Genomic DNA, 21,499 nt, shown 5'->3' on the forward strand with positions numbered 1-21,499 from the left:
CTGTTTTCTACCCTGACTTCCTCATAGTCAGAAAAATAGAATTTGTATCAGTAGTTTCTACTTTATTCCTATTCCTGGAATTTAAGCCAAATCTAAACATTTTGAAAATTAGGAAATTATTTCTTCTTTGTTCTTCCCTATTTTTCCAGTTTTACTGAGAAATAATTGACATACATCACTGTGTAAGCTTAAGGCATAAGGCATGATGGTTTGATTAACATATATTGTGAAATAATTATCACAGTAGATTCCACTACTATCCATCTTCTCATTTAGATATAATAAAAAGAAGAAGGGGGGGGGAAATCATCCTTAGTTTTAACCCTGCCTTAGTCATAGAATCAAATGGCAAACCAAATCTCAAATAGGGAATCTAAAATTAAAGACATGCTGGGAAATCAGGCTTTTTCTAGATCAGTGATTCTCAACCTTCCTTTCTGCCTCTACTGTTCACATCCCCGTGTTACTCTCATCATCAAACACAGGAAATGTCCTTTAAAAAAAAAAGATTTTAAGCAATCTCTACACCCAACGTGGGGCTCAAGCTCACGACCCTGAGATCAAGGGTCACACACTCTTTCAACTGGGCCAGCCAGGCACCCCAATACAGGAAATGTCTTTTTTTAATAGAGATTTTATTTACTTAAGAGAGAGCACACAAGCAAAGAGAGGGGTAGAGGGAGAGGGAGAAAAGACTCCCCACTGAGCAGGGAGCCTGACACGGGGTTCCATCCCAGGACCCTGGGATCCTGACCTGAGCCAAAGGCTGACACTTAACCGACTGAGCCACACAGCCACCCCAGGAAATGTCTTAATTAACAAGAGTAACGAGTATTTGGGGAAGGACAGGGAAGAGAGATCCTGAGACACTGTCTCCTAACACAGAATGTCTCTATCAAAATTAAAGGAGGTAAAGTTTCTATCTTCTCAAGAGACCTTCTACTGTACCTATCATTTAACTCTCTGCCTGGTTGTTTATAGTTCCTAGTCAATATTCTTTCGCTTATTCAAGTCCGTGAGTGCAAGGGACATGTCTGTACTTTGTTCAGTTATCTGGACAAAAGCATACCTAGGGAAGTGTTATTTGTTTACACGGTTTATTATAAAACAGGTATTTTTGGTGTTCACTATAAAAATAATACCAAACTAATTTTTACACAGAAGACTGCTATCATAAATCTATAAACCGCATGTCTAATCCTTTATAAAATTTCTCTCTGCTGCTATTCTTAGAACATTCCTTTGGCTAGGGCAGGCATAATTATCTTCATTTTGCAGATGAGAAACCTAAGGCTCAGAGAATTAAGAGATTTGCTTGAGGTCACACAATTAAGCAGAAGCAGCAGAGGCAGAACCCATAAAAAGATGCCTTTTAGTTTAGGGCATTCTACTAAAGTTACAAGTAGAAAGTGTTCCCCTACAGCTTTCAAGGTTTTCTAAATATTAAAAGAAAAAAAAAAATTGCAGAGTATACATTTCAATTTGTACTCTGTTTGGACTAAAATTCTAACACTGGTATCTTGTTTTGCAAACAGGGCCAAACCTGCCGGCCTATTTGTAAGGTAACCTTGCAGTATTATACATTATTTGTTTAAAAAACACAAAATGAAATTCCCAAGTTAAGAAAACCTCACTTAGGAAAGAAAATATTATCTTTGCTAGGCAGTGTTCTAAAAGAAGAGGATTTACTTTCTACCATGCTCCTCAGAGATTTTCAATGCACTAAGACCTAAACAATAAAGGGTAACTAAGTGGTGAGCCAAATGGACTAACTATGTACAATTGGAACGCAAAAAGCCTATTCAAGCAGCAACTGTGTAGTGTCATGAGGCAACAGACGCTTTTATAAGCACTCATTAACAGTTAGTCACAATTTGAGATCTTGTCCAACTGGTATGGTATGCCCCAAGTTATTGATCTTAAATGAGACAAAAATGACTGATCATTGTTTAACGTGTATTAAACAAAAAAGGATAATATTCATTTCCTCTTCATAGCGTATTTTAGGATTTTATGGATTAACTCTTTCAAGCATAATAAGTGGTAAGTAACGTCCACAAACCAAATGATTTTACCTTTTAAAATAAGTCAATATTGTAAGTCATTTACTTGGGGGAAGATATACGAGGACAATTACCATATTGAAGCTAGTTAACTTCTTCAAAGATAGTCACCTTGTTCAGGTCATACTAACATGTCATAACAATAACCAGTATATGCTGATAATTGATTCAGGAGCTAAGTCACTTAAGGAAAATATTAGGTTTGTGCCATGATTCATTCTGTTCAGAGCTCAGTATTCACTTGTGACTTACCTAACTTGAGTGGAGAACATTTTCTTTTTTTTTTTTAAGATATTTATTTATTTATTTGAGAGAGAGAATGAGAGAGAGAGAGCATGAGAGCAGGGAGGGTCAGAGGGAGAAGCAGACTCCCCGCCAAGCAGGGAGCCCGATGTGGGACTCGATCCTGGGACTCCAGGATCATGACCTGACCCGAAGGCAGGCATTTAACCGAGTGAGCCACCCAGATGCCCCATTTTCTCATCCTTAAAAGGAAAACAAAGATTTTTTGATGACAAGAATATAAAAAGCTAAGGGATAAAAGTAAGGTGTATCCTGAATGAAAGATGCAAATCACCTGTAACAAAACACTACTACATTTTATTTCTATAGATTTTTAAAATCTGAATTTGTCCTTTAATGCTTCTCATTTTCTTCTCACATTATCCCTGTGCATAAGCAAGAAGGTGGTATTGTTATTTATTGTTATCCTAATTTATAGAGTTGATACAACTTACCCATGGTTATGGAGTGACTCAGTAGCCACACCAAGAGTCTGAAAAGACTATGGTGCTGCCCTGACTCCAAGCTTAGGACTTCTTCCAACATGTCAAACTATAAAATGTGTCATGGATTAGAATTAAATACAGCATGCATTATGATTATCTCTCTGCTGCCTCTAGGAACAATCCAAAAAAGTATGAGTTCGAATGTACTCAGCACTATGCCAGGCATCTCAAGGATTCAGAAGATTTATGATGTACAGTCCCTTCCACACGGTGCTTAACATTTGGTTGGGGAGACAAAAATGATGGGCATGAAGTAAATCTGAAGAGTGAACAATATTTATTAGAGTTAAAATGGTGTTTAAAATAAGAGATTGGCTGGCATCTTCCAACCGAGCTTTTGGAAAGATTAGGATTGAGGGGTAGTCACTAGAGATCCAGTGCTAATGGGTAGCCTTGCAGATTTAAAAACACTATCATTTCATTTAGCCCCAACCCAATGGGACAAAGTGAGGGAGTCATGTGCTAATTACGACAAATTTGCAAAGGTGTCATAGAGTATTGCATTTTAGGTCTTCGAAGACCATTTATCTTAAGTAAGTCCTCAAAAGGTATCAGATCAGCAAAAAAAAAAAAGCGGGGCACCTGGATGTTTCTGCCTGTTAAGCATGAGACTCGTGATTTCGGCTCAGGTCGTGATCTGGGGATCGTAGCATCGGCCCCACAGAGGGCTCTCGGTGATCAATGTGGAATCTCCATGCCCCCCCACCACCACTTGTGCGCTCTCTCTCAAATAAATAAATAAAATCTTTGAAAAAAAAAAGGTATCAGATCAAAGTCTAAGGTAATACACAGTCTTAATTTAAAGCAACAGCAAGCAACCCATCTTCCTTCCTTGTACTTCTACCACCCATGTATTAAAAGAGAAATGTGCTTCAGTCACAAGCAGAAGCAGGAGAGACTATGCACAGATATGCACACAGGCCATTGAGTTTCAGCCTTTCCTAAAACGTGTATAACGTGATAATGGAATATTAAGTCACCTAGAGAATAAGATGTTCAATATCTGCTTCTACACAGAAGAGAAACCCCACCTTTTTTTTAAGATTTTATTTTTTTTTAAATTTCTACACCCAACATGGGGTTTGGAACTCACAACCCTGAGCTCAAGAGTCGCATGCTCTACCAACTGAGCTAGCCAGGTGCCCCCAAGTCCCACATTTTTTTTATTAACATATAATGTATTCTTTCAGGGGTACAGGTCCGTGATTCATCACTCTTACACAATTCACAGCACTCACCATAGCACATAAAATCAGTATCACTATCAAAGTTGTAAACGCTGAGAGCCTATTATTTGTTCATATGATCTAGCACTGAAAATGTGGGATTGGGTCAAAAGATGAATGGATAAAGAAGATGTGGTGTATATATACAATGGAGTATTACGCAGCTATCAAAAAATGAAATCTTGCCGGGGCGCCTGGGTGGCTCAGTCGGTTGAGCGGCTGCCTTCGGCCCGGGTAATGATCCCAGGGTCCTGGAATCAAGCCCCGCCTCGGGCTCCCTGCTCAGCAGAGAGCCTGCTTCTCCCTTTCCCTCTGCCTGCCACTCTGCCTACTTGTGCTCTCTAGCTCTCTGTCAAATAAATATTTTTTTAAAATCTTCAAAAAAAAATATGAAATCTTGCCATTTGCAAAGACGTGGATGGAACTAGGGTATTAGGCTAAGCGAAATAAGTCAATCAGAGAGAGACAATTATCATATGATCTCACTGATATGAAGAATTTGAGAAACAAGACAGAGGATCATAGGGTAATGGAGGGAAAAATGAAACAAGACGAAACCAGAGAGGGAGACAACCATAAGAGACTCTTAATTTAAAATACTTCCCTTACAGGGCGCCTGGGTGGCTCAGTTGGTTGAGCGACTGCCTTCAGCTCAGGTCGCAATCCCAGGGTCCTGGGATCGAGTCCCACATCGGGCTCCCTGCTCTGCGGGGAGCCTGCTTCTCCCTCTCCCACTCCCCCTGCTTGTGTTCCCTCTCTCGCTGTGTCTCTCTCTGTCAAATAAATAAATAAAATCTTTAAAAAAAAAAAAAAATACTTCCCTTACAGCACTTTGTAGATCTTGCCCTATTTTTTTCTTTTTTTTTTTTTTTACAAGTAGCAGATAGGAAGTCTGACACCTACAAAATTATAATCGCTTTATGGGTAACCTCTTTTTTCCCTCTCTCTAGAAGCTAGTAGGAATTTCTTTCTGTCACAGAGTTCAAAAATTTCACCAAGATATGTCTAGAACCCTTCTATCTGAAGGCTTAAGATTTTCTTCAAGTTTGGGAAATTTGTGGGGTTTTTTTCCTTCCTTTTTAACATTTCTTCCTCCTTGGCTTCTAGATTTCCTTTAGAAACATAGTGGCTTTCCTACCTCAATCCTCTGTATCTCAAATTTCATTTCATTTTATCACTTTGGTCTTTCAGACTAGGTTTAGGATGAATCCACTGGCTTGATCACTAAATTACTCTTTATTCACTAATCACTAAATCACTCAATTACTCTTTATTCCTGACATAGTGCTATTTAGCCATCCTATTAAGAAGTTTGCATTTCTGAAACCACAGTTGTAGTTTTTTGTTTTTGTTTTTAAAGATTTTATTTATTTGAGAGAGTGAGCAAGCAAGCGAGAGAGAGTAAGCGAGGTGAGGAGCAGAGGGAAAAGCAGACTATCTGCTAAGCAGGGAGCCCGACGTGGGGCTCAATCCTGGGACTCCGGAATCACAAACTGAGCTGAAGGCAGCCGCTTAACCGACTGAGCCACCCAGACGCCCTGACAGTTATAGTTTTTAAGAAATGTCATAAGTGGGCGCCTGGGTGGCTCAGTCGGTTAAGCATCTGCCTTCAGCTCAGGTCGTGATCCCAGGGTCCTGGGATTGAGTCCCGTATCAGGCTCCCTGCTCTGCAAGGAGCCTGCCTCTCTCTCTCTCTCTCTCTCTCTGTCTCATGAATAAATAAATAAAATCTTAAAAAAAAAAAAAGAAATGTCATAAGCTTTTCTTTTTTTTAAAGACGCTTAACCATCTGAGCCACCCAGGCGCCCCAGTTTCTTTTTTAACAGCAGTCTTTGTTTTATGGATTTTGAAAGGTTTTTTTTTTTTTTTTTGGATTTTGAAAGTTTTGAATGCTTAAGGATGGATACCAATTACACTTTTTAAAGTTCTCTTCTGTGTCTTATGTTACCTCTGTTAACTAGGAACGGGAAGTAGGGTTTCCAGTCATGTATCACGTGGTTTTGATTTTCCTAAAAAGTTTAGCACTTCATATACATAAATGAGGGCGTAGATCTGTACTGTACAATATGATAGCCACTATCCACATATGGCTATTTCAATTGAATTAAAATTAAATTAAAATTTGGTTCCTTGGGGCGCCTGGGTGGCTCAGATGGTTAAGAGTCTGCCTTCGGCTCAGGTCATGATCCCAGGGTCCTAGGATCGAGCCACACGTCTGGCTCCTGGCTCAGCGGGGAGCCTTCTTCTCCCTCTCCCTCTGCCTCTCCCCCTGCTCATGCTCTCTCTCTGTATCTCTGTGTCTCGAATGAATAAATAAAATCTTTTAAAAAATAAATAAATAAAATAAAACAAAGTAAAATTTGGTTCCTTATCTGTACTGTCCACATTTCAAATACTCAATAGGTACATGTGGCTAATGGCTACCATATTGGATAGCACTAATATAGCACATTTCCATCATCATAGAAAGTTCTTCCAGACAGTGCTGGTATAGAATAACCAGAATCAGATATAGGATGGGTTACTAAAGCAGAACTGAGGATCACTATTGCTCTGGAAATGAATTCAGCCTGGCTCTGGCTAACAGGATGAAAATTAACAGCTTGATAGCTTTTGCTTTAGTATGTACAATAAGTATATTACTTCCATGTATAGGGGTTCCTTGTTAAGCTTTGGGGCCAAAAATGATCAGGAATGTTGTTCTGTTTTATCTTTCATGGCATCTCCCCATTTTAGAGAGTTGTTCTTCTGACTTTATCTGGAGAGCAAACGTTAGAGAAAGCCACTTGATACAAAGGATTGGTACAGATCTTGTTCATTCTGATACTGGCATTTTTCTAGAGTTTACTAAAAATCCTGACTTCAATCTGTATTGTATTATAGATTAATAAATTGTTTGGTTGCATCAGTCTAACCCTATCTACTTTATATTTTAATTTTCCTTAATGTTCTTTTCTGCTTGAAAAGTTTTCTAATACTGTAGTTTTATTGTTTTCTTCCATCATTTCGCTGAAATTTGGGGGAAATGGAAGATAAGCACATGCTTTCAGTCAGTCATTTTGAATTAGAGCCTTAGTAAAATTTGACTGCATTTTCTTACTGGGTAGCAAAAAGGCCTTAATAAAGGTGGTCCAGAGAATCACTAAGATTAGAGTTAATTACCACAATAAACCAGGGGGAGTTTTTTAATTTAAGTATACTAGGAAACAGCTGACTTTGGAAACATCCTATGGGGGTCAAAGGACTGCCCATGGTTCAATAAGAGTTTAAATTAAAGCAATAGCATCACATATGTAAAAGTAACTATAATATTATTTTATATGTATTGGTAATAGATGACAACTTATCCCAGAGGACTATTCTAACTCTATTAAAAATTAGATCTAGTGTAGCGCCTGGGTGGCCCAGTCAGTTAAGCAGATGGCTCTTGATTTCAGCTCAAGTCATGATCTCAGGGTTTTGGGATCAATCAAGCTCTGCATTGGGCTCAGTGCTCAGTGGGGAGTCTGCTTAAGGATTCTCTCTCTTCCTCTCCCCTCGCCCCTCTCCCTGCTCACACCCTCTCTCTAAAAAAATAAATCTTAAAAGAAAAAAAAACTAGACCTAGCATTATGTCCTATAAGCTTTCAAGTTTATGGGAAATATGACATCAAATTATTCTAATGTCTTGTGATAAAGGTTAATGATGTAACACAGAACATTCACATATACAAGTATATACCATGATATCAAATATATTACTCAAATTGATGACTTCAGTGACATGAGTAATTACAAAACAAACAAATCAGCCACCCGGTAAGAGAGGGCTGAGCATTTAATAATATATAAATCTTCACAGAACAACAAAGCATTTTTTTTTTAAGATTTATTTATTTATTTGACAGAGACAGAGAGAGCAGGAACACAAGCAGGGGGAGTGGGAGAGGGAGAAGCAGGCTTCCCGCAGAGCAGGGAGCCTGATGCGGGACTCAATCCCAGGACCCCAGGATCATGACCTGAGCCGAAGGCAGACGCTTAACGACTGAGCCACCCAGGCACCCCAGAACAACAAAGCATTTAAAATCATCACCAGCTTAGTTTAGTATTTCACAGCCATGATGTTATAAATGGCATACAACACCAAATGACCTTCAAAACGAGACCTGATTAATATAAAGGTACAACAGAATTCTACTGCTGATAAAGCATCACTGAAAATTATTACACATACATAACTCCATCACCTATAAGAAATACATCCTTGTTAAGGAGACAAGACTCTGACAAAGCAAAAACAAATAAAAAAGAAAGTGTGTCGTACAATTTAGTTTCAAAAGAACAATGTGAATAATTAACTTTAGAATGTAAACCCAACTATTCCAACTAGAAATGAACTTGATAAAATATCCAAGAAAATGTCTACCATGAAGTTCTAAAAATGTCATTCAACCTCATGAATAAACAGATAAATTAGAAGAGAATTAGGATTGAGGTGGAAATAATCAGCTCCAAAGCTATGGGAAAGTTCAAATTTACTCCTGATATTCTTAGAAGCCAAAAATCCAACAGAGACCAAGTTAATCATTGTTGGAAAACCAAATCACACCAATTTCTTTCAGCCCAAAAAAGTATTACAAGACGTTTTATTGTATATTTAAAGAGTTGAGATTATCCGTCAGGATGCTTTTCTACACCCACTAATACTATCTCTGAAAAGAGAGGATGGTCAGCTGGGTACCTATGGTTCTCTCCCCTTTGCTTCCAAAAGCTGTGACTTCAACGTTGTTTTAAAATATTTCATATGCATCAAGATAATGGTAAATCTGAGGAGGAGAGTAGTAGTGACTAAGAGAGGCAAGTAGCATTCTCTTGATCTGTGTATTGGTTACATGACTATGTTCACTTCGTGAAAATTCACTGAACTCTATTAGAATTTTTGCACTTTCCTGTGTGTTTGTATGTTATACTTTAACAAAAGTTTATTAAGTGAAAATGCTCCATATTAGCCTTTTTCCACTTTTTAAAGTAGCTACTAGTGTGAGATTCCTAAATGAAGGAATCATATCCCACTTATCTTTTTGCTGGTGCTTGGTACATAGTAGAGGCTTAATAAAGACAGGTGAATTGACACAGACCAATAATTAATTGTACAATGTCAGTAAGAATTACTTGATTTCCATTCTTTCAACCCACATCATAGAACTACTTGCTATATGTCCATGAGTAGTTAAAAAAAATGCTTGAGTCCCTGTCCTCTGAGAGATAGATGGTATTTGTATACACATGTGTGAGAGAAAGGGAAAGAAGCCAAGATATAAATGCTAATAACTAATATGACACACACCATATGTGTGGTGAGGACAACAAATGCCATAGGGAAGGAGGGAGACATTCCAGTGGGATTAACCAGGAAAGGAATAACTGAAGGAGTAGCATGTGAGCATGACAAACATCTTAGTAAGATGAAGGAATGGACTAGCATTTACAGAATGCTTAACACTGCATGCCAGGTACCATGTGAGCATTTTTACAAACCTTACTCAATCTTTACAATACAGCTAAGCCCACTAAGACCCTAACAGACTGAAAACTTTGTGCAAGATCACACAGCCAGTAAATAGCATAGAATGTGACCTAAACTTCTGACTCCAAGATCAAGGTCTTTCTGCCACACCATGCCGCCACTGTCTTGAACAAGAGCTTGATATCTTTTGCCAAAAATCCAAACGCTCACACAGGAAATCTGACAAAAACTGACAAGGCATTTTTTTCCTACCCAATATATACACTTCAAAATATATTTATTCTTCAAAGTTACCTAATCAAAGCCAAATCAAAACAGACCACATTTACTTATAAAAATGATGGTCTAAATTGACAGTACTGAAATTTTAATTCACAGCTTGAGATCAATCCATTCAGCTATCCTTTTTGGTAAAAAGATTTTAGTCAACCACAGGCTTCTAATTAGAGAGACTATTACCTAAGAGTCGCTTTCATTCTTATGCTTTTGCTACCACATAATGTAATATGTTCATTTTGGCAATAAGCATAAATACCTCTTATAATCTTGTTTTAGAAAAAGACCTTCAAAGACTCATAGCCTCTTCTTGCCCTTCTCTCTTCATTTTAAGAGGACCTTCACTCATTCATTCAAACATTACCGAGGAGCCTTCAATGTGTCAGGAACTCTTCCCTCAAAAATGAATAAGAGAAGCCTTGTTTTCAAAAGATTATTTAATGTAACAACAATTTTACCTGATCTTAATTTTGTTTCCAGATTAAACTCCTTCAACTTCCTGACCCACACACAACCTACAAACTCAACAGTACTCTTCTCCCTTTCTGCTTTATTCCATTCTTCTATCTCATTCCATTCAACCTTTCCTTGACCCTTCATCCCCAAGCTGTACTATCTCCTTGAGGATAATACTGTATCAAGTATTTCCTTTCCCTCCATTCCTTTCAGAACTACTATAGTACTCCCCTTGCCACAGCATTTAATACATTGTTATAATTATTTATTTACTTCATTCAACCCACCAGCGACCTACTGAATACTTCCTGTGTACCAAACCCTGGTCTACCCCTGGTCTAGGTATTAAGGATATAAAAAATATATATTTTCCCTGGTGAAAATCATATTCCAGGTGGACTATAAATAAGACAAACAAGTAAACAAATGATATGCCAGAACATAATGAGGCTATAAAAATTAACATAATTTAACAGTTCATAGTTTTGCTGATAAATTGAAACACAGGAGAAAAAAAAACACAGAATGTGAGAAAAAGGCCAAAAATCAAGGATGATTCTTATATTTTTGGTGTGAGGAACTGGGTAAATGATGGGGCTGTTTACAGAGTTGGAGAACACTGGAGGAAAAGGTTTGAGAGAGAAAGATTAAGAGTTCTTTCTCTGCCATGTTAAACTTGAGATGCATTTTTTATATTCAAGAATAGAGGTCAAGTAGGTAGCTAAATATACAACTCTGCAGCTCAGGAGAAAGGTTGGCCTGGAGCTCCAGATGTGGAAGGTATCAGCATAAAGATGGTATTTAACACCATGGACTGAGACAAATGAAGAAATTATTTCAGAATTCAGATGAGTGTTCAAGAGGCAATGATACTAAGCAACTGAGAGAGATGAAGACAATTATTAACCCAGGATTTGGCAATACAGACATCAATGACTTGACAAGAGGGGTTCTAGTGGAATGAGTACAAAAACTGTTTGAACAGGGATGGAAGCCATGGGATGTAAAGAAGTTGAGAACCTAGAGCTTTTCCATAGAGAGGAAGAAAGAAATAGGGTGAAGCTAGAAAAGAATATGGGTTCCACCCACCTAAGGAGGGTTGTTTTTTGTTTTCTGGTTTTTTTTTCTTAAGAAATTGAAATAACCCACTGGAGATGGAAAGACTGATGATGCAGGACAAACTGGACAACAGAGGAGCCCTAAGCCTTTAAGTCCTTAGGTAGAGAACAGGGAATAAGCTCCAGGGTGCAAGTGGAGGGCCTAGTCTTTGGGAAGGAAAGGCATTTTCATCCACTGTCACAGGAAGGCAAAGTATATTGGTACAGATGCAGGTGGTTTGGTAGATGTGATGGTGGAATAATAGAAAACTGGCTCAAAGCAGGGGTTCCATCAGGCAAGCACCACAGTGGGAAAGAAGGATAAGGCTGCTGAGGTATAGGCAAGAAGAAAAAGGTGTATTGGTAGAACATGAATTCCAAGCTACATAGGGAGGGGAAAAGGACATGAATGGGGTACAGTAAAAAGCAGAAAGGTTAATGGACAGGAGTATCTAAGGGAGTTCAAAAATATCGGGGCATCTGGTTGGCTCAGTCGGTTAAGCATCTGCCTTCGGCTCAGGTCATGATCCCAGCGTCATGGGATCGAGCCCCACTTTGGGCTCCCTGCTCTGTGGGAAGCCTTCTTCTCCCTCTCCCACTCCCTCTTCTCCCTCTCCCACTCCCCCTGAGAGAGGAGGTGTTCCCCCCTCACTGTGTCTCTCTAGGTCATGCCTAAATAAATAAATAAATAAATAAAATCTTTTAAAATATATATATATGTTTGAGGCATAAGGAAACTAGATAAGTAGATGGTGATCCGTTTTTCTAAAAAGTTTGTAAGTGGAGCAGTTACCAGCATTGAGAAAGTTTAAGGTTTGACCATAGGAATAGGTTTCTGGTGGGGGTGGGGGGAGGTCTAAAAGCTGAGAGATCAGATGTTGGATTATCCACGGGGATGTAGCAATCACTAGGTATGATGACAGGATCTCTGGAAATGAGCCAGGTACTGATGAGGAGGTATAACTAGGAGGCAATGACAGATCCAGAAGGGATAACAGTCTGATGGCATGTATTTCAAAAAAGGTGGGAGTTTTGAGCCAGAAAAAAAATGGACTGAAGCAGCACATGGGAGAAACAGTTCTAAATGGGAGGTGGGGCTGAAGATGTGGGGTGAACAAACATCATTACTTAAGGACTACAAGGAAACAGAGTTCCAGGAAATAGGTAGGGCAAGAAAGTGAAAGCAATTTTGTTCAACACTATGTCTCGATTTGATTACAATAAACTATTGATTCCAGGAGGCCAACTGGAGGGGCTAGGGGAGGGGCACTGAAAGGTTGGAAGACTGTGTCAGGTGAGGATATGCACAAAGCCAAATGAGGATAAATTTCCCAATAATAGCAGCTAACCTGGGAATCTCAGACTCTAATAAAAGATCAACCGAAACACCTTTTCTAAGCTTCGTGAGAGTAGCTCAGGATCCTTCCAATAAGTTTTCTTTCTGTTTAAATTAGCAACTGAAGAATCCTAATAATTATCTTCATGTAGAGGGCCTTGCATACCTCAAAGAAGTTCAGAAAAAGAACGTTTATTTAATTTGTTCACTACATTTAAGCGCAATTTGGCCTGGAGAGATAAGGAAAATCTCAGAAAGGAATCTCAGGCATGTTAGCTATTCCTTTATCCCCTTCTCATTTCACATCTTCCTTTCACAAAAGTCAACAATGGTGAGAAAAAGAGCAACCACGATTGAGGACAGAGTGAGCTGGCAACAGGGCTGGCTGTTCTGAGGACAAGCAGGATTCTCTACACACCTGCCTGTGACCTCACAAAACACTTGTGCAGATGTGGAAAGAGTCCGACGGCTTAAAATAACAAATACCACAACAGCCTCTAACTGTCAGCCCTGAGGTACTTTGTCCAACTGCACACCACTCCCTACCACAGTGTTTCTCTAACCAGAAAAACGACCCACTTGGGGGAGAGTTAATATAAATTATGACTTTCTCTCTCAGATGAACTAATTTACCTGGATGAAGAATTCTAGAATATTTTCTAACAGTGTATATTTAACTTTATGAAGAAACAAGTGCTGACAATATAATGATAAAACTTCATAATCCAATGGTGAGTACTATCCAACACATCAAATCAAGACAAATTAATTTCAGTCATCACTGTACAGAAAATGAAATGTCTAAAATATATAGTTGATGTAGAAAAAAGCCAATTATATTGTTATAGGCCTCATTTCAAGAAACACGCAGAATCACTTCATTGGCTTCAAGAGGAAGCACCATGGGAATGTAGATATATGGAATATCTCCAAGCGTGGATGGAATTGTTTTTGTAGGAAAGGGAGAGAAAATAAAAAGTAAATAATAAGAAGAATACAACACTTCTGAATACTAAAAATACCACAAAGGAAAAATTAAAGAGTGTCATTAGCACTACAACTTTTACTGAGTATAAGACCCTAATGCATATCATAATGCCCAGCACACCATAGACTGTCACCTTGTCAACTGAAAAAGCATGCTGAATTTAGTAACAAATCAACTGGGAGCAGGACTGATTTAACATAAATCCATTTAATAGACAGCATTGGTGAAATCTATCAAAGAACATTTCCCAATTTGGAAAAAGATCAAAGGGAGTCCCACATGTTCTCTAGAGTCCCAGAGATGGTTAGCTAGAAACTACAGTGGATTCTATATCTGCCCCACTGCAGATTTGTTCAAGACTACCCACTTGTTTTACTCTTCATTGTTGACACCAATTGATTGAGAAATAACATTTATTCCCATGACTAGTGCTTCATCACTCACAAGGAAATTACTCACACCAGGGATTATCTGAACCAATCTGAGACTGTTCCCTAAAGTGCAATAGCTCTGGGCTAGGGGAGATAGAACAAAGATCCCATACCACTTAATTCTAAGCTATCTGGACAAAATGAGCTTTACCAATACCAGGACATCCTTTTCCACAGCAAGGTCTTATTCATTATTTACTCATTAATTACTTATTCATATACTAAATTACTATGATTCTTTCCTAGAGTGAAATTAGGAAAAAATGAGACCCAGGCTCAGTAATCTTATGCACAAAATCCACTTTGTAATGCTCATCTGTACTTTTCCTACAGAAAAACAAACTCAAGTGTCATGACTAGTGTTTATAAAGGAAAAATATTAAAATGCAATTATTAGAATTATTTTGACTTGTGGTTAGCTAAGATGCTCAATATATTAGAAAGTCAATTTGTTTTCTTTTGGGAAAAGTTAATAAAATTGTTTTTTTAAAAAGACTGATATAAGTAGTATTTCTATACCTTCCCCAAACAAAAACAAAACTTCATGACACTTGAGTGGTTAATCAGTTTTGCTATAATATCTATTTTTATTCTCTTTTTAAGATTTTATTTATTTGAGAGAGAGAGAAACAGATAGTGACAGAGATAGCGAGAGAGAGCACAAGTGGGGAGGAGAGGGAGAAGTAGGCTCCCGATGAGCAGGGAGCCCGACGTGGGGCTCAATCCCAAGACCCTGAGCTGAAGGCAGATGCTTAACAGACTGAGCCACCCAGGCACCCCTATAATATCTATTTTTAATTAAGGTAAAATTTACATTGATGTCATGCACAGATTTTTGTTTTAAAGATTTATTTATTTATTTGAGAGAAAGAGAGAGAGAACATGAACTCAGATCAGGGGAGGAAGAGAGAGAGAGAATCTTTTAAGCAGATTCCACGTTGAGTGCGGAGCCTGATGCAGGGCTCAATCTCACGACCCAGGAGTTCATGACTTAAGCCAAAATCAAGAGTTGGACACTTAATTGACTGAGCCACCTAGGCAACCCCTCAAGCACAGATTTTATTTTTTTTAATTTTATTTTTTTTTAAGATTTTATTTATTTGACAGAGAGAGACACAGCGAGAGAGGAACACCAGCAGGGGGAGTGGGAGAGGGAGAAGCAGGCTTCCCGCTGAGCAGGAAGCCCGATGCGGGGCTCGATCCCAGGACCCTGGGACCATGACCTGAGCCGAAGGCAGACGCTTAACAACTGAGCCACCCAGGCGCCCCTCCAGCACAGATTTTAATTAACAATTCAATGATTTCTAATAAATGTATTCATTCTTGTGATCTTCACATTTCCATCACTCCAGAAAGTTTTCCTGAGGCCCTTACAGTCAATCCCCCCACCACCAAAGGCAACCACTGCTCTGATTTCTATAGTTGGAAGAAACACCTGGTTCCTTTCCTTCCACACAATGTTTTTGAGATTCGTCCACAATGCACACAATGCATGCAAACAATGCACGTATCAGTAGTTCATTTTTTTTCTAATAGCAGAGTAGCATGCCATTGTATGATTGACACAATCTGCTTATCTATTCTGTTGATAGATATTTGGGTGTTTGTGGGGGGTTTTTTCCAGTTTTTGGCTATTGTGAATAAAGTTGCTTGTAAACACAGAATCCTGTTCTGCTGTAAATGTAATCATACCACCTTCAACTTAAGACAGCTTTCTGCCTGGGGCGCCTGGGTGGCTCAGTTGGTTGAGCGACTGCCTTCGGCTCAGGTCATGATCCTGGAGTCCCGGGATCGAGTCCCGCATCGGGCTCCCTGCTCGGCGGGGAGTCTGCTTCTCCCTCTGACCCTCCTCCCTCTCATGCTCTCTGTCTCTCATTCTCTCTCGCGCAAATAAATAAAAAATTTAAAAAAAAAAAAGACAGCTTTCTGCCTAACCAGAAGCTGAGGGATCTGACTGTATAAGCATCACAGGAAGGGAGTGGAAGGAGCCCCACCTCTGCCACGGAGCCCTGGCTGAACGGATGGGACCTACCCCAACGAGCCCACATCCGTGATACGTGACACGACAGGCAGTCACACCTGGTGAGGAGAGACTCTTTCTCTGGAACATTTCAAACACGTAGTGTTTAGGGGCAGTGGCAATAAAGTGCATCTCTGTTCTGACCCTAATGTGGTGTCACACTGCTTCTATTACACACAAACATGCAGTATTCAAAAACAACATTGGAAAAAAAATAAATGAAACAAGGCAACACACACACATACACCCCCCAACAACACTGGGGCACCTGGCTGGCTCCGTCAATAGAGCATCCAACTCTTGATCTCAGAGTCGTGAGGAGAAGCCCCACATTGGGTGTAGAGGTTACTTAAGAACAACAACAACAACTGTAACACACATACACAAAAAAGGGGTTTGATTTACTTGTCTTTTGAGGTCTCCTAGCACAGACATCACCTAATGAATGGCTAGCCATGTGCTAGTTATGTAACTTGGGTAGACACATCACTTACCACTAAGTCCTAACTTCCCAATATACAGAGTAAGATAATTATAGCATCTATCTTAGGGTCATTTTTTTTTAAAGATTTTATTTATTTATTTGAGAGAAAGAGAGGGCGCATGCACACGTGAGCGGAAGCAAGGGGCAGAGGGAGAGGGAGAGAGAATCCCAGGCAGACTCTGTACCAAGTGCGGAGCCAACGGGGCTCAATCCCAAAGCACCGAGATCATGACCTGAACTGAAATCAAGAGTTGGATGCTCAACCGACTGCGCCACCTCGGTGCCCCTTAGGGTCATTTTGAAGATCAAAATTAGATGATGTATATCAAGTATGTGTAGTGGCTAACACACTTAAGAATACAAATACTAGTTACTGCTAACAAAATTTTATTCCCAAAACGATTTAGAGAGTATAGCCTCAGATTTTCATTTTCTTTTTCCATTTGAAGGTAAAGACCAGAGTTTCCCCCAAATGAGTGTTTCTCCCAAAATTAGTTCGAAATCATTATGCATTATGCAAACCAAAGGGTTCCCTAACCAAGCAAGTTTTCGTTAAATAACTTTTTTTACACTGCAAAACTTCTCAGTGTTGTATGCCAAAGTACACTACGAACCCTAAAAGCGAGACCCAGAATGTACTATTTCCAAAGTAACTGAACCATGAAACTGACTCCTGCCTTATGGAGAAGATGTGATCCTGGCGCACTTTGGAAAATGCTAATAAAACAATACTAACTACATATATAAAACAAATAGTATTCTTAAGAAGGATATATGGTCTTCCCACTTCATTTACTTAAATGCTCTCCATCCTTTAGATCTCAGGGAAGCCTTCTTTAAGCCTCTAAACTTAATCAAGACTTCCTGCTAGGGGCGCATGACCTCAGGGTCCTGGGATCAAATCCCGAATCCCATTGGGTCCCTGCTCAGCGGGAAGCCTACTTCTCCCTCTCCTGCTGCTCTCCCTGCTTGTGCTTTCTCTCTCTTTCTGTCAAATGAATAAATGAAAAATCTTAAAAAAAAAAAAAAAAAAAGACTTCCTGCTTGATACCCTCAAGTTTCCTTAGACTCTTCCTTCAGCGCCCTTACTGCGATTTCTATTAACATACTTGAAAAATTATTTGATTACTACTTTTATCTAGCCCACCAAACTATATTATGCTCAACCCTATACCTCTAGAATCTAGCACAGTGTTTGGCGCCAGATAATAGATGTGGAACAAATATGTGAATCCAAGAATTTTACAGCAGCTTTGCCACAGCAATAAACTGAAAACAATCCAAGCATTTACTAACAAGAAATTAAGGTATTCTACATTTATATTATATTAGACAGCCATTAAAAAGACTGAGCTTAATCTCTGTATTCTGACAAACCCACTTTAATTGAATAAGAAAAAAAATGTACTTTATTACATATATACTATACTGTGCATAGATACCTAAAAACACACACAAATTGTTAACAAAAAAAAATTGTTAACAGTGACTACATTTGAAGAGGGATAGGACTGGGAAAAGGTACTTTCACTTTATACATTTCTCTATTTTCAATATTCTCCAAGAAGTACACAATTCTTTTTTATTAATTGCTTTGAGCAACTGCAAGTCTATATAAATTACCATATGCTTTAGGCTCAGTTTATATTTGTATGACTATTTCTCAAAGATATTTTTGTAATGATCCCTATAGCAATCTTGAGAAGTAAATAGGACAAGAGATAGCAGTAACCCTGTATTGTAAATTAAAAGCTAGAGGTAACCTGCCTAACATAACAAAGCAAAATAAACAACAGAACTGAGGCTAACGTGGATCTTTTTTCTTAGGCCAATGTTCTTTTAATTACACATCACTGCCTTTCCAGAAAGGGACACAGGCAGCCTTGAAACAAACAACATTTTAGAACTAAATGACTAGAAGAGATTTAAACCTATTCCATCTCGACAAGTCATGAGAGGACACTGCAGGCCAATGGCCATGGAGGCCTCTTTTAAATAACCCCAGGGAAAGGGAGGTTACAAAATCCTAGTGCATGCTTCTATTAGACAACTCCCTTATATTCAACTGAAATCTCTCTGTAACTTTAACCTTTTGGTTCAAGTTTAGCCATTTGGAAGGCTACAGAATAAGCTTCTCTCTTCTTCTGGAGTATATTCAAACACGAAGACAGCTATCACCTGTGTCCTTTTGAGAATGGGTGCTTTACTTAGACAAATTTCCCAATAGAACATCTATCATTATCCAAATGGTTGACAGAAAAGGGATACTATCATGCAGGACTCCCACAAACTCATGAGTTACAAATAGGCAATTGTCACTACAGTCTTTTTTTTTTTTTTAAAGATTTTATTTATTTATTTGAGAGAGAGAGAGAGAGAGAATGAGAGACAGAGAGCATGAGAGGAAGGAGGGTCAGAGGGAGAAGCAGACTCCCTGCCGAGCAGGGAGCCCGATGCGGGACTTGATCCCGGGACTCCAGGATCATGACCTGAGCCGAAGGCAGTCGCCCAACCAACTGAGCCACCCAGGTGCCCCGTCACTACAGTCTTTTAAGGAGAGTTAGAGAACCATGCACTCTCACCACTCCTTTGTTGGATGGCACTGAATCAAACAGCTTTCTGGTATAAAGCATAGGAATGAAGATGGGGTCAGACAAAATCTTGGCTTTAGATAGCTGCACATAGCTGGTTCAAGAATTTGCTATGAACAGAGCCAATTATTACTCCTCCATTAGAAAGATGATCAACCTGATCTTCCTCAGTAAAATATTTCTTGCTGTTTTGGTCAGATTCTCCAATAACAAAACACCTGCTCATTCTACCAATGGACAAATGAGACTACCTCGGGATTTAAAAGATGCAAAGAAACTGATGATAAAAGTTATAAAATGAAACTTTGTGAATGAATTTGAGATTCATGAAAAGATTTCAGAGGGTAATGACATGGTTGTTAGAGAACACCAAGAAAATGAACAATGAAAAGTACAAGAAGTACAAGTTCAAGAAGTCTTATACTTACAACTACAAGAGGTAGAGGAAGCTACATTGTAGCTAAACATTTATTAAAACTGCTTTTTACCATCTGATCAAAACCAATCAGAATTAAATGCTTGTGCAAAAGCTCAGAGCAAAAATACAGGACAAGACAGGCATCTATTTGGAATAGCACAGCTTTTTATCCTGGTTTACCTATTAATGAGCACAAACGTGGGAAAGTCTTCCCAAATGCTGCTGCAGGTTTTCTTTCTGAATGTGAACCTAAATAAGGGAACGGAGAGGTCCTCTGAGCACCCAGTTGAAAATATCCCTCCTTACCCTTCCTCACTGAGCTATCTTGCACTTCGAGTTTATCGCAATTTGTAATTATGTATCTTTGTGACTGCTTGTTATCCAATGACCCAGAAGAATATAAGCTCTACTCTTCTTAACACTGCAAACACAGGAACATAGGGTTTTGTACATGGAGGGTGCTCATTAAATATCTAGAAGGTAAGTGAAGACAGAAAAAAAAAGATCACAGATTACCATAAACAGTTTACTTTCCTTTCTTATTCAATGTTGAGAAATTAATCACCTAATGGACAATTATGATCCAGACCAAAGCCTACGTCATTTAGTTCAGCCTCACAACAAAAGTCTGAATTTTCTTCCAGGTCACAGAAACCCTCCTAAAGAAGTAAATGACTTATAACCAACAAAACAAGAATTTTTACATTAGCCAAATATTTGATCCTCAAAACAATCTTACAAAAGAGACAGTTATGTTGGTGAGGACACTGGGGCTAAGAGCTCTTAATCCTTCACATCCTCCCTACAAACCTGTGGGCTTGTAGTTCCCACAAAGAAATAGTGGCTGCATAAACTTGGTGCAAACTTTGAGAGACACTCGTGCCATAATCCTCGTTTCCTACTGCAAATATGTGATCCAGATGGGAACCGTTCAACAGCTCAGTTCTCCATTTGCATTTTAGGTTTTGATGAGGGTCCCGTTCACTCTATGTAATTGGTTAAATGTTGACCGCCAAATATATTTACGAGGAGATAACACGTCCAGGTCAAAGAAAGGGCGTGGGAATATCATTTTAGAAAAGGCTGCATTGCAGCCAAAACTAACTCTGGGCTGCGGTCCACAATCGCTCTCTCCCCACTCCTCTCATTTCCTCTCTCCCCTTCACTGAACCATTCCTTCCCATTGTCAGATTTGGTGCAACAGGCAGGTTCCTACCTTGGTCTGAACACTCTTATCAAACTTGTCATTTTTGAAGCTAAACGTATTCTGGTGCCTCTGAGGCCTGGAACGAGCCACGTTCCCTTTCTGGGAGCTCATCGTAGAAACCACAATCACCTCGCGCTGGTACAAGGAAGACGCGAGGAAAACCAACACGGCAGGAACTATCCCACGGAGTCCCCGCTTCTGTCACTGACCCGGAAGGAACTTATCCAGCCTTTCCGCCCCCGCCCCCGTCGGCCCACGTGACTCATCGCGGAGGTCAAAGGACTCCCTCTGGTCAGTCAAAACCCTCAATGTTCTTCCACGCGGCCCAGTCTCGACCCATCCCCCTCCGCGCAGCCTCTCTCTCAATCCCGGCGTCTAAATCCCGCTTCCTTCGAAGCGAGAATTCCCCCATTGGTCCGAACGTGACAGTCCATCAAGGCGGAGGGGCAAGGAGCCTTTGCCTTGATTGGTTCTTCTTTTCCGCAATCCCCGCCTCCTGCCGACCCAGCTCAGCCTCTCCAGGCGCCCGACTCCGCTGGGCGTCTTGTGATTGGCTGAAGTCCGGCTAAGCTGCGCTGCGTCCCTCCCCCGGCCCGCTCGCAGGCTGGAGCC

The 21,499-nt window shown here is 39.6% G+C and overlaps 1 protein-coding gene across 2 annotated transcripts in view; it reads right to left on the reverse strand.

Moving 5' to 3' along the window:
* CUNH9orf85 (chromosome unknown C9orf85 homolog) overlaps nt 1-21,109 on the reverse strand; it is a 74,081-nt gene extending 52,972 nt beyond the window's left edge. The window contains exon 1 of one of the 2 annotated variants that reach the window (XM_035029059.1): nt 20,897-21,109. In XM_035029059.1, coding sequence (XP_034884950.1) covers nt 20,897-20,998 — 102 coding nt within the window. In that variant the 5' untranslated portion in view covers nt 20,999-21,109. The remainder of the gene's footprint in view (nt 1-20,896) is intronic. The other variant, XM_035029061.1, reaches the window with a different exon arrangement.
* Between the last annotated feature and the right edge of the window lie 390 nt (nt 21,110-21,499).

Source organism: Mirounga leonina, unplaced genomic scaffold (assembly GCF_011800145.1).
Source record: "Mirounga leonina isolate KUSES-001 unplaced genomic scaffold, KU_Mleo_1.0 Mir_224, whole genome shotgun sequence".
In the NCBI taxonomy this organism is placed as follows: Eukaryota; Metazoa; Chordata; class Mammalia; order Carnivora; family Phocidae; genus Mirounga; species Mirounga leonina.